At 45.1% G+C, this 12,178-nt stretch overlaps 1 protein-coding gene across 4 annotated transcripts in view; it reads right to left on the reverse strand.

The window, feature by feature from the left end:
- Positions 1–12,178, reverse strand: part of LOC119457266 (heat shock 70 kDa protein 12A-like) — a 183,366-nt gene that overhangs the window by 8,901 nt on the left and 162,287 nt on the right. For 3 of the 4 annotated variants that reach the window (XM_049665108.1, XM_049665110.1, XM_037718953.2), the window contains 2 exons: positions 9,971–10,027; positions 5,683–6,020 (listed from right to left, as the gene is read on the reverse strand). In XM_049665108.1, the coding sequence (XP_049521065.1) occupies positions 5,683–6,020; positions 9,971–10,027 (395 nt within the window). The remainder of the gene's footprint in view (positions 1–5,682; positions 6,021–9,970; positions 10,028–12,178) is intronic. The other variant, XM_049665109.1, reaches the window with a different exon arrangement.

Below are 12,178 nucleotides of genomic sequence, written 5' to 3' on the forward strand. Positions count from 1 at the left end.
GTGTCGAAAGAGCTCTACAAAGTTATGCTGTCACGTAGAAATGTTTATTATACGCAAATAAATCCGTTCTCCCCGGCATCCCCGAGTAGCCAGTGCCAGAGGGATCCATGGGCAGACGTCTTCTATTCCTTTCGGAACGGGGCAGTGTCTGGCTAATCCGAAAAAAAGTTCAGTTTTGTTCGGCATATTGATGCATATTTAACGCCTACACGTCACTTTGACGTGGTGAGTTGTCGCGGTTTTGTGACGTCGTGTGACAGAAAAGCGAAGTGGGCGCAGCCCGAAAACTTTTGACGAATAGCGGAGGGCTAATGGCGAAAAAAAGGTGCGGAATCAGAAATAATTATTTTTCTTTTTTTCGGTCTAATCATGCATAATCAGCGTGTACACGTCATATCAGATGGGGGCTTCTCGCGGTTTTCGTGACGTCGCGTGACAGACAGGTGAAGCGGGAGTAGCTCAAAAAATGTTTGACCAATCGTAGAGGGCTGATTGCAGAAATGGAATAGAAACAGTTTGGAATAGCGTTACATTATAGCGCCCCTATTGCAAGAAATTTTGTTAAGATTTAGAACAAAGCAGACGAATAAGACGTATCGACTGTATAGAAAGGCGTAGAGTTAGGAGCGGCTAAGCTCGTTCACACGAATCTGAACGCATCTCTTCCGTTTCTCATCGCTTTCGGACCAATCAGCACTTGACGGCGGCTTTCAGGTAGATCAAGGGCGGAGGCACAGTATTTGACCTGTAAAAAAGTCACGTAATTGTCATCACATGTGGCCAAGAGCGTGCCGCAGAATTTAGTTCTATCACGAATGTCGAGAACCAGAAAGTTTGAGGGATAATGTGGACCAATTAAGTGCCTTTTCGTGATAGGAAAATCGGGTTACTCGTGTTGCTTTCAGTCGTGCTGTATTTGTAACCTTACAACCTGAAGGTAAACGCACAATTTAAACTGTTATCCGTTATCCAAATATATTGAGTATAACTCGCCCAAATCAAGTTGTTGTTACTAAATATATTAATAAGGTAGAAGCGCTCTACTGCTGGTAAACTTACTGTCTATCCGTCACCTGCACGGACACTATAGACAAGCCTGAAACGTCTAGGTAGATGGTTTACGTCACATTAGCTTATGTTATTATGTTCCAAAACACCTACATGATTTAAAATTCACTCGATACTTTTAGCGACCTTGTAGGAAAATTTAGCGGAAAGTTAACGACTTCTTTCTCTCACTTTATAGATACGCTTCAAAAAAAAAAAAAAAAAAAAAAAAAAAAACAATACTGCCGGACCACGCCGGAAATTTGGGTCTCCAATAAATGTTGTAAAGCGCCGCCAATCCAGCCGCAACAATTTTCAATCAGGGTTTACTAATGGTGGAGAAAGAAGGAAATGAAATGTCACGAAGCGATGGTGCGAGAGGTCATGTATTACTCTCCCTGCAGCAGGTGCTCTCTCCCATTTCCTCGGCCAGTGTCCACAAACGACATTCTTCCTCGGAGAAAGGAAAAGACGAGGGAGCTTCACGTGACAATTTTGAAGCCTAATGTTTAAAAAAAATATAAAGGAAAGGCTCATGGGAAATGAGCCCTCACCACGTGATAGGCACGCGGTAATTTTAGCCGCCGCCCGCCGGAGAGTATGAGGGAAAGTGGGTCGATCGTGACGAGGGCGCCACTAAAAGCTACCACGAACCAAACACTGCCTCGAGAGGTCCGGCAACCGTGGAAGGCCTACTTCCCAAGAGCTAACGCGCAGACTCACGAATGAAGGAACTAAATTAGGAGGGAGCTTTATAGCACAAAGCCAACTCACCGTGAAATCGTTCTCTTCGCTTTTCCCTTCGAAAAGCCGGCCGTACACGTGAGCTCTCTGCGCACTGGCCGACAATGTTTGGTTCCCAGTAGCTTTTAATCGATGCGCACTTGTTCGGCTACCCTGCCTCTCGCGCGGAGAGACTAAAACACTCTGACTAAACGCACGCTCTGACATGACGATCGCGTGTTGGGCCGACACGTTTGGCTTCAATAGTGTTGCGCCCTGGTTTTCCTACTTTCAAAGCGCAGATAAGCCCAAAGGAAGGGAGAGTCGACTCCCGACGCGGTTGGCTTGATGAGGCTGGCTACATGACGTCCTGCTCCCTCCTAGTCTCTTTCCTTCCTCCATGCATTCTTTCTCTACCATATTGTAGCCAAGAGCTCATATTGTATCCCCGCCTCATTTTTTAACCCTCTCTCCTGTTTTTGCTTAGCGGCGAATTTCTGAGAGTGCTTTTGCGAGCTCTGCCTGGTCGTTGCCGATGGCGGAACTTGTTTCATTTCATTTCATTTTATTACCTTAAAGACCCCGTTCGGGGTATATTACATAAGGGGTGGTTAATATGTTTACACTTGTGACGTGTTAGGAGAGATATGTGACGTTGTCTTTGCCTGCGAAGAGACTGGCTGTGCTGCAAGGGGGCGCAAGCTTTCGTATTAATTTTTAGCTCCTTTCGCGGCGTACAAAGGTGCAATATTTTGCAGACACGATCGTCACTGCGTGATCTATGCGCCTAGTTTGCAATGCCCAAACCAGTTCAAGGGCCCTTGAAGAAGGAAAAAAGAAGTCGCAGTTTTGCCCGAAAGGTGAAACATTGATTGCGATAGCAAGTTATTAGACAGCCATACGACATAAGGTTAGTAGCTTTAGTAGCTGCATAAAGTACTGTAAACATTCGCTTACTAACGAAATTAACAAGCACGGTGTCTGTTACTCGCTCACGGGAAAACATGATCACATCTCGATGACCGCGAACACTCGCTGTCAGAACGCTGGCGTGATGAAGAGCGGCAGCAGCGGCAAGCGAATTCCCCTTCGTGCTGCCTCGCGCTTCAACGCGAATCAGGCGCACCAGAACTTTGCACACACCAAGCCATCAGCTATCTTGGGTCGGCTAGCCTTCGAACCCAGCGCAGAGTACCTCCAAGACGCGCGCCATGCGCAGCCGCGACCGGAGTTGAAACAGAGACGCCCCCGCCACCTCCTAGCGAGCGCACATCTCCCCGCTCCCACCCTTGCCACTCGAAAAAGCGCCGGCGCACCACGCCACCATCCTTCTCGGCTCACCTTCGCACGCTTTCCCTCGCACCTGCAGCACACGGCGCACGGCCGTGATCTTATCGCACTTGGACTTTATCGAGAACCTCGCGGCGATTTCGATGGCGGAAATTCGCCTGGAGTGTCCATATAATTGCTATCGCAATAAAATGTGTTTAGCCTGCGAGTGCATTGAACTAGCAACTATATACGGGGAGATCATTTTTAAGTTTTCCGAAATTTTTAAAGATAGCCTGTGGCAGCTGATCGCATAATTATTGTCCTTTAGCTAGATTATTCTAAAAAGCGGACATTACTAAAACGAGAAATCGAAACACATATTCAACGAATTAGCAAAAATTCACTTAATTCTTAATAAATTCCGTAGTTAAATAATTATTGGCCATCTTAACTATTGCATAAGCTTCCTGGGGTCAAACCTATCACTCCCATCTTTCTTCCTTACAACATGTCCAAAATCAAGCAACCTGAATTATTACTAATAAGTCATCGCCGAACACATGTTACCGAACTGTACCACGATGTTAACATACTCTGCATTACTAATCTTGTGAAATTTAATGTTTAAATATTTGCATATCGAGCAATTAAAGAACATCACCTTCTTAAATTTGTTTTCATGCAAGGACTTACCAATACAAATGATACACGTTTTTCTCTAAACCCACCAATTTTTTACTTCCAAAAGCTCATACTAACTACGGTACTCAAAGAGTTGGTTTTGTTTTAATTAAATTGAACTGCTGTTTCTGTTTTTGACAGACAAAAACTTTATTTACATCATTAAGATGATGATGGGGACGTAGACAAAAAGCCTTTCACAGGCTTGACGAGGGTCTACGCCCCCTAAACGTTTAAACGTTTGCTTCATGATTTTATTTGTAACCAATAACAGAATTCGACTAGTGAAATAACCTGTGGCTGAATTCACAGAGCTTTTCGTTCGTAAGTGCTGCTTGCCATTGGCCAGCCGCCTTCGCTAATGATATGTCCAACACCGTCATTGGCTGATACGTGCTTCTACGAACAATTTTAGCGTAAGAACGTTTTGTGAATCCGGCCCCTGGCCTTTAACGTTACCTGCTGAAAACTGACTATTCATTTATTGACTAGAATTGTTTAATCACTGAATTGATTGTACTTGTTTAATTGTATTCGTAATTCTGTTACTGCTCGTATTTTATTGTAACAGTTTTTTGTTAGTATTCTTTTTGCTGCTTAGTAGTTTTACATTTCATGTAACATATTATAGGAGGTCCCCCTACAATGTTTTCACTATGGGACCTTCTTCGGCACGATATCATACCCACTTCTGTACAAGTATTTTATCAAAATAAACTTTAAACAAACTTCAAACTTATTAATTGATTACCTCACGGCACGTATTGCAGATTATACGAATTGTATACCGGTGAGTTTGCAAGACATATTCACTTGAAATTAGGATGACACCAGTTTCGAGATATTCTTTACCAATCTGTGGGACAAAATGCATGAGCGTTCCACTTAATCTTGTGGTTGAATGCATAAAAGAACGTTTTGTTAAAAAAGTACGTGGAACAACAGTGTATCTTTGCGGCGAGTTTGACCGCGCATATCTCCAAACTGGTGTCATTCTGGGAATTCATTCTAAGTGGATACGCCTTGCAAACTTGCCGACTACAAATCGCGAATTACAATATGAGCCCTAAAGTAATTAGGAAGTTAATTAGTGCATTTTTAAAAATGAGATGAATATGTGTTTCGATTTCTTGTGCCAGTGATGTCCGCCTCTGAATATTCCAGCGCAAGCACTAGAATTAAGTTACCTGCAACAGGTGATTTTTAAAAATTCCTGAAAACTTAGTAGTGATCACCCCGTAATGTAAAGGGTAAAGCAAAAGCCCTGCGTATATCACTTTGTATGTACTTTCGCTTGCTTTATTCTGGAGTGTATACACTTTTCCTTCAACTAACTAAATGCTCAGTTTAAAGCTAAGTGTGCGTCATCGGCTTGTCTTTGTACTCCGTGTTTGGCGCTGTTTGCGCATGATGCATAACAGACTTTAGCTACTAATCCTTATTAGTTCCTTTCGGTAATTATAGTATGAAGCTCTGTGACCTTGAAAACAATGCTGACCTGCTGGATGTTAGGACCGGTCGCTTAATTTTTACAGGAGTGCGGCCTTCGTTCCCTAAAAAACGCATTTGAAAGCGTTAGATTCTATGGGCGCATTGCTTAGAGCACGCAACTAAGGGCGCACAGCCGCGCCGCCGTGGCATCATCTTCTAAAATATATATTTCGCGGTCTTTAGTCCAGAAAAAGGAACCACGTAAAGGGTAATTGCGTGGAAATAACTGCAACACGCGTTTCTGAACGGACTTTACAACTTTTCCCCCACTCTAAGTTTACTCTTGCACCTCGCGTGTGTTTGACGATCGTGCTCTTGCCCGGTAGCGAAGGCAAAAGTTTATTTCTGCGAACGACTGTCGACATCTCTCCTGACGTCGCGACGTGGAATGCCGCGACAAGAGACGCGTTGGTTCACTTATTGGAGTGGGTACGTATATATCGACCGGTGGTGCCCGGTGGTACTCACGGTGGTGCCCTTGCACTTCTTGTAGTAGTCGATGAACGAGAACGGCAGCGATATGTTGAGCGGCGTGTCCTTGTCGGGCGTGGCGTTGCGCTTACGCGCCTCGAAGGCCACCATGAGGTCGACGTAGGCGGCGGGCCTCTTCAGCTTGAACTGGTCCATGAAGTCGGTGCCGAAGATGGCGCGCAGCAGGCGCTCGAACTCGCGGTCGATGCCCAGCGAGCCGCACGGTCCCCCCGTCGCCTTGTGCAGCTCCTTGAGCGTGCCGTGCTGGTCGTGTAGCTCGTGAACCGTGATGTCCACCGTGCCACCGCCGCAGTCCACCACCATGTACTTGGTGCCTGCGCGGGTGAGCCAATAAGGCCTTCCCTGTCGCTGATCGATTCAGTTGTGCTCGCTGCCATAGAAGCTCGAGTACTACTACGGTAGCGGCGCAGCGTCCCTCGTTGCTTACTCATTGCGACCGTATAGTGACACTGCACAAGACTGTCCACTCCGCTTGCGACATTGAGACGCCGATATCGTTTATCAGCACTTCCGTACGCAGCTAAAAACCATGAAACGTAGTCCCCTCCCCGCCTTCCTTTTTTCCCTTTTCAAATTCACGCCTGGAGTGCTTTAAATTTTCTGTTTTCCCTTGATGCAATTGAAAATTAGAGCAATTTGGGTGGCTCATTCGGAAACCTATCAAGTATCAGATTTTCTATAAGACTTCCCTACCATATTTCACGTTAGTAGAATTGTTGCTCGTATACTATATTTACCAAACTTACTTACTCTTTCTAAATTGACTTCGCTGGTTGATATATTCATGTATATCTGTGCTATGTTTTCATTTATACGCACCCTGCAATATGTCTTGATATGGTAGCAGGTAACAACAACAACAACAACAACAACAACAACAACAACAACAACAACAACAACAACAACAACAACAACAACAACAACAACAACAACAACAACAACAACAACAACAACAACAACACAACAACAACAACAACAACAACAACAACAACAACAACAACAATAATAAAATGACACATTTCTCTATTCAATTATATCCCTGGGTCCTGCTTTTACACACGGAGGTGACGGGATTTACCTGTCATTTGGGCGAGTTCTTAGAGAGTCGTCTACCAGTCGAGCTTGACTTGATGGTTGTATTATTTTAGGCGCAAGAATGTTCCGAGCTGCATCGTGTCATGGGCAGTACACGCAGTAGTGCGCATTTGGAACATGCGGCATGAAATTCTGGCCACATCTTATTCTAATTGCACGTATACTTCCGCATGAAAAGTAGCACGCACAATTGCTGGCACAAGTATAACAGTTTTGTTTTGAAGGCATAAGGGACCAAGAGAACTTGGTTGCCTTTGTGTTGCAATGCCAATTTAGTTAAACAGCGCACTGCCGTGGTATATGACCAGGTGCACAAACCTAGGTGCACAAAGTAATGAACGTAACTTCTCCGGATACTTCTTACGACACAGCGCACAACACACACCAAAAATAAGGACCAGTTACGGGAAGCATACATTTGACTATCAGCCCGCAAGCATAATGAACAGATGCAGTGAACCTGTATCCTTAAACACTTCGTTAAAGGCGTTTAAAAGAAATAAATATTGGTTTATAGCGAAGACATACGCGTACATTGAAATTGAATAAATAAGCTTAGAAAATGAAAAAGAATGTTTGTGCCACGAATTACGTATTTTCTTTACATGATTCACATGATATAATTTCGTATAATTTTTATTGCATTTTTTGTATTAAGGCAAATATATTTGAATGCGTTTGTCTCCTGTTTTCCAAGTTTTTAATATAATTTTTAGCACACAATTAGGATGTGAGCATTTTTTTGGCGTAAACATGGCTGTTGCTGTATATTTCTGCATAAGTTTGATTGCATTGAATATAATGATAATAGACATTGTTACTATGGTTTTCTCACAGAAATCAACGCTGTTTTACTTTGCAAAATTGTGCATATGTTAGTACTCGATCTGCTGTCGAACTATAGTTATTTGCGGGGGATGAGACCTTTGTCAGGCTTTATTCCTTTAGTCTCAGCCTACCCTCGTTGGCATGAACGAGAAATAAAATTCAAATTAAAAAAAATTCAAACTTTCTTCCTTGCAGTGAAACAGCTTGTCTGCAACGAAATTTCACTTTGGCTAAATTTGTTAGAAATGATATACCACTAAAGCAATCTTGGCAAAGCCGCAGGTCTGGTAATTGCATAGTTGTCTTGTAGGCAGCCTTTAACCAGTATTAACTAGACGACGCGTGCACCTGGTGGCTGTCGCTATGACGTAACGTCCCAGCACGCCGCCTTCGAGATTTTTCAGCGCGCCGCGTGCGCCCCCTTATCTCGGAAGCCATGCTGAGGAGCCAAGTGCTTTAGGTCACGCGTCACTTCCGGTCAGCGGTAATGGTGACGTTTTCGTTGCAGTTTCGGATACAAAAATGGCTATATTTGGGAAGTTTTCGTGATACTTACGTTCGTATATCAAGCGTAAAATTTTGCTCGGGCGCTCCTCTATATCTAAACTATCTTAAACCAGGCTTTTTTACTTAACGCGGTCCAATTTTTTTTTTCAGTTGGCCTTTAATTGGGGAGCACAGTCCTGGCAATGCTTTTGAATGATTGTGACAGAACGACTGATCCTGCTAGCGAGCGTATCATTATAGCGTGAATGAATTTATTTTTGCTCAATCCTTAAACTTGGCGGCGCTGATTTTGTTTTCGCAAGTGTGTCATGCCTAATATATTTTTTAAAATAACCGAAAACGAGAACGTTAATTCCGACCTTTCCAAGAATGAGGACAGTGCCATGCCATAACAGCTTCTATCGCATGAGTCGCTCATCATAACTCTGTGAACAATCTGCATAAACATATACTAATCACACCCTGACGTTTTTGTGCGCTGTGCGCACTCAAACACGCTTCTACCACGAAAGCTTCCTTTCCCTCTGAGTCATTTCAGTTGCTGCCGGTATGCGGTTGAAGTTCCATCGCACTTGGTGTTTTATGCGACCGACGCAGCGGGGGTGACGCCTGGTCGCAATGGAGAATTAAAAGAATGCCTTCGGGAGAGATAATAAATGGAATGCACCGCGTGGTTCTCTTCGACAGCGACGCCAGACTGGCTTGATTGTCGCAGCTGGTCTCCAGAATACTGGTTCTTGCAGAAGAGTCTAATTGGGAACTATAGGAGTGTCGCACAACTTGTCTTACAGAAGGCACTACTTGCCCGGTCAATTTTGCAATGAACGAGTGCTTGAGGCCTTTGAATTATTTACGAGCTGCCTAAACCGGCATGCGTGCGCGCAGTGTGTGTGTGTGTGCGTGTGTGCGTGTGTGCGTGCATACGTGCGTATGAATGAATGAATGAATGAATGAATGAATGAATGAATGAATGAATGAATGTTTTTTTTTTTTGCTAAACGTATACGAGACTATTAAATGAGCACCGACAGTTACGGAAGTGACCAAGACTTGTAAATCTCTTCGGGACTGAGCAAATGCGCGCATGGCCTTTAACCTACTATTGGGCCTCCACGGTGTGGCGTTCTGCCGCTGAGCACGAAGTCGCAGTTTCGATTCCCGGCCCCGGCGGCCGCATCCCGGTTGGGGTGGTATGGGAAAACACTCATGTGCTTTAAAGAACACCGTTCATAGTTCATCTGGAGTCCTACGTTACGGCGTATCTTGGAGCCCCTGCGTTGATTTGGGATGCTAAAACTCATCTATCAATCGATCGATCAATTTCGCGTGCATGCCATCTGCTACTGCGCCGGCACTGTTTCCTGGTGGTTGGCCACAAAGAACTGCGATGCCACTGGTGCAGCCGGAGCCTTGGCATGAGGCGTGCATTTCTTGGAGGACACAAGGAACCGCTGTACATTGAAAACAACGTCTCCTGGAACGGGTCATTGTGTCTTGTTGCACCGTAGTCACTTATCGTGCTCAACCTTATCGTGCTCCTCGCCAATTATTCCATCAGAGCTTTTGCGCGCTCTTGGAACTTCCTGAAGGATCCCAGTTTGGAACCACTTGTGCTGTAAGCCTACGCGGTGCTCACAGATGCCCCCGCGCGCCAAGTGTAAACTCTGAGCCAGACGGCTTCCGCACCCACAATTCACATACTCGCCTGCTGCAAAAATCACGTAGTTACGTACAAGCAAGGTTGAAGAACACGTAAAGCATGCAGACTCAGTGCGAGGGCGCAAGCACATTGAACACTGGGCAAATGGTACGAGGATGTAGCAAGAGGATTTACCTCCGTAAAGGTAATCCTCGATAACTTCCGAGCGCAAGGGAGGTAGGATATGCATGTCTGCAAGGAGGAAGAAGCAAAAACATTCGCATGGCACATGAAACGAAAATGCAAGCCCACAAAAGAGAAGATATGAGTGCGTTCACGTACGTCAAACGATAGGATTAGGAAAGGAGGAGTGGTGGCAAACGACACGTCAAACACAAGACATCTTTCAGGGCAGACACCTGTCATGAACAGGCACATGACACGCCGGGCGGCGCGACCGCACCGCAGGCAAACAAGCAGGCAGGAAATGTGTTTTCAGCCAGCGTGCAAAATTGATTCTCGATTCATGCAAAGCGCATCGGACAACATTTATCAGGGTCAGCGTCGTTCTGACGGGTGAGCTGACGATGACCGCATGCAGGCGACGCATGCTGTGTTCGGAGGCCACACCACACGCAGATAGATGGCCACTGAGCAAGCGAGAGGAGTGCATTGCTTATGGGAAAAGTGCACCGCTTTAGCGCTCGCAGTTTGTTGGCTTGAAACCTTCTACTGCGCTTTATAGTCACCGGTACGGACGTGCTATCTGATGATTCGCTTGATGTGGGACGCTACCATGATTTTGCAGTATCGTTATGTACACACGAAGGGGCTGTATAAGTTGTCCACACCTCTCATGTCATAAGTATTATCACCTTATTATTCAACGCCCACAAGGGGCTTCATTTCGGCATGAGGGCCTCTAGAGTAAAATATAATTAATAGATACCTGCCTAAAGCGTCAAACCTCCCTCCCCCCTCCAAAGTAGGAGAAATGAGTAAGTTAGATCGGACTGAATATACTAACAAAATGTTTCCCCTAAGCTGGCCCTGATGGTCCATGAGACACTGTCCAAGCCACAACCCATCTTGTGTCGGCCTGCAGCTGAGACTACGGTTATCCATTATAAGGTGTGGGACCCTGAAGGTGTGGGACATGCTCTCCAAGTTCAAAAGAGTCCTACGGTGTTCGCAGGAGGCCTTATTTTAACTGAACTGCTCTCCTATATTTTTTGTAGAGGAGTTCTGTCAAGGTAAAGCGGGATTGTTGTGTGGAAAAAGTGTTTACTTTACCATGAACACCTCTACCGTGTGGTGCTTGTGTGGGCGTAAATTTTATATTGTGTAGTGATGAATACATGCAAAGGGGCTGTTGTTGTCCGTGCGTCATCGGCGTTATCAGTGCGCCATTTGCAACTGTCAGTAAATTTAACGGGTGCTTGTGATGAGACGGGGGCCACATGACGATGGTTTTCGGTTGTATAAAAGCTTATATTACGTCAAAGCACTACGCCAAGCGTTAGTTGCAGTAACGTAAAATCGCAGAACTTAATTTTAATTTTCACTCGCTCGGCAATGAAGCCTAATGTGCTGCGTTTTATCTGCAGGGCAGCAGACCTCGAGATGTTTCACAATAACGTGGCACTGGAGTGGAAGCTTTGGCGCTCGAGATTGAGCAGCACACATTCATTCGCACGATCGCGCTCCTGATTTTGTCTGATGCTGCAATGTTAGTACGTTCCATTCCTTTGCCACATCATTGCGCAATGAGAGTGAAACTGCCGTCTTCAGACGCATACTAATAACTAGTGGGGTACATTTAGGCGAATCCATCTGCGAAACGGTACCTGAAATTTACAGCTTCAAAACGAGCATCGTGAGGCTGCTTCCTCACGATGCTACGTAGTTGGACTGAATTAATTCCGTCATATACGGATGATACGTGTCAGACTTGAAAGCTCGCGCATTACCATTTACGAACGTTGATCACCCCATCACTGAAAAATAATACTATAAATCGGATGCTCATTGTGCTATATGTTAATAAATCTTAAATCCTCCCTGGATGACCCTTGCACAGCAAAAGTTTGATTACGGGGTCCTCACTGATGGCTCCTCTCTCCGTTTATTTCTAGTCTGTTGCATTGCTTTAACATATTGCACATTATGTCGGCTCAAAGTTCTCGTTGCCCTCAACGGTGGTTCCTTGCACGGTTGCCGTGATGAATACATATCTACGAGCGACGCAACGTGCAGGTTGAGCAGTGCTCGATGCCAGTGGAAGGTGTATCGCGCGTCTTGGTCGTGCAAGATAACCATCGGACTTTTAGGGCGCCCATGGACCAGGGAATCCGTCATCGTCGCCTCCTGTGATACTTTCACTTGATCCCAAAGTTTCAAAAG

Source organism: Dermacentor silvarum, chromosome 1 (genome assembly GCF_013339745.2).
Source record: "Dermacentor silvarum isolate Dsil-2018 chromosome 1, BIME_Dsil_1.4, whole genome shotgun sequence".
Lineage (NCBI taxonomy): Eukaryota > Metazoa > Arthropoda > Arachnida > Ixodida > Ixodidae > Dermacentor > Dermacentor silvarum.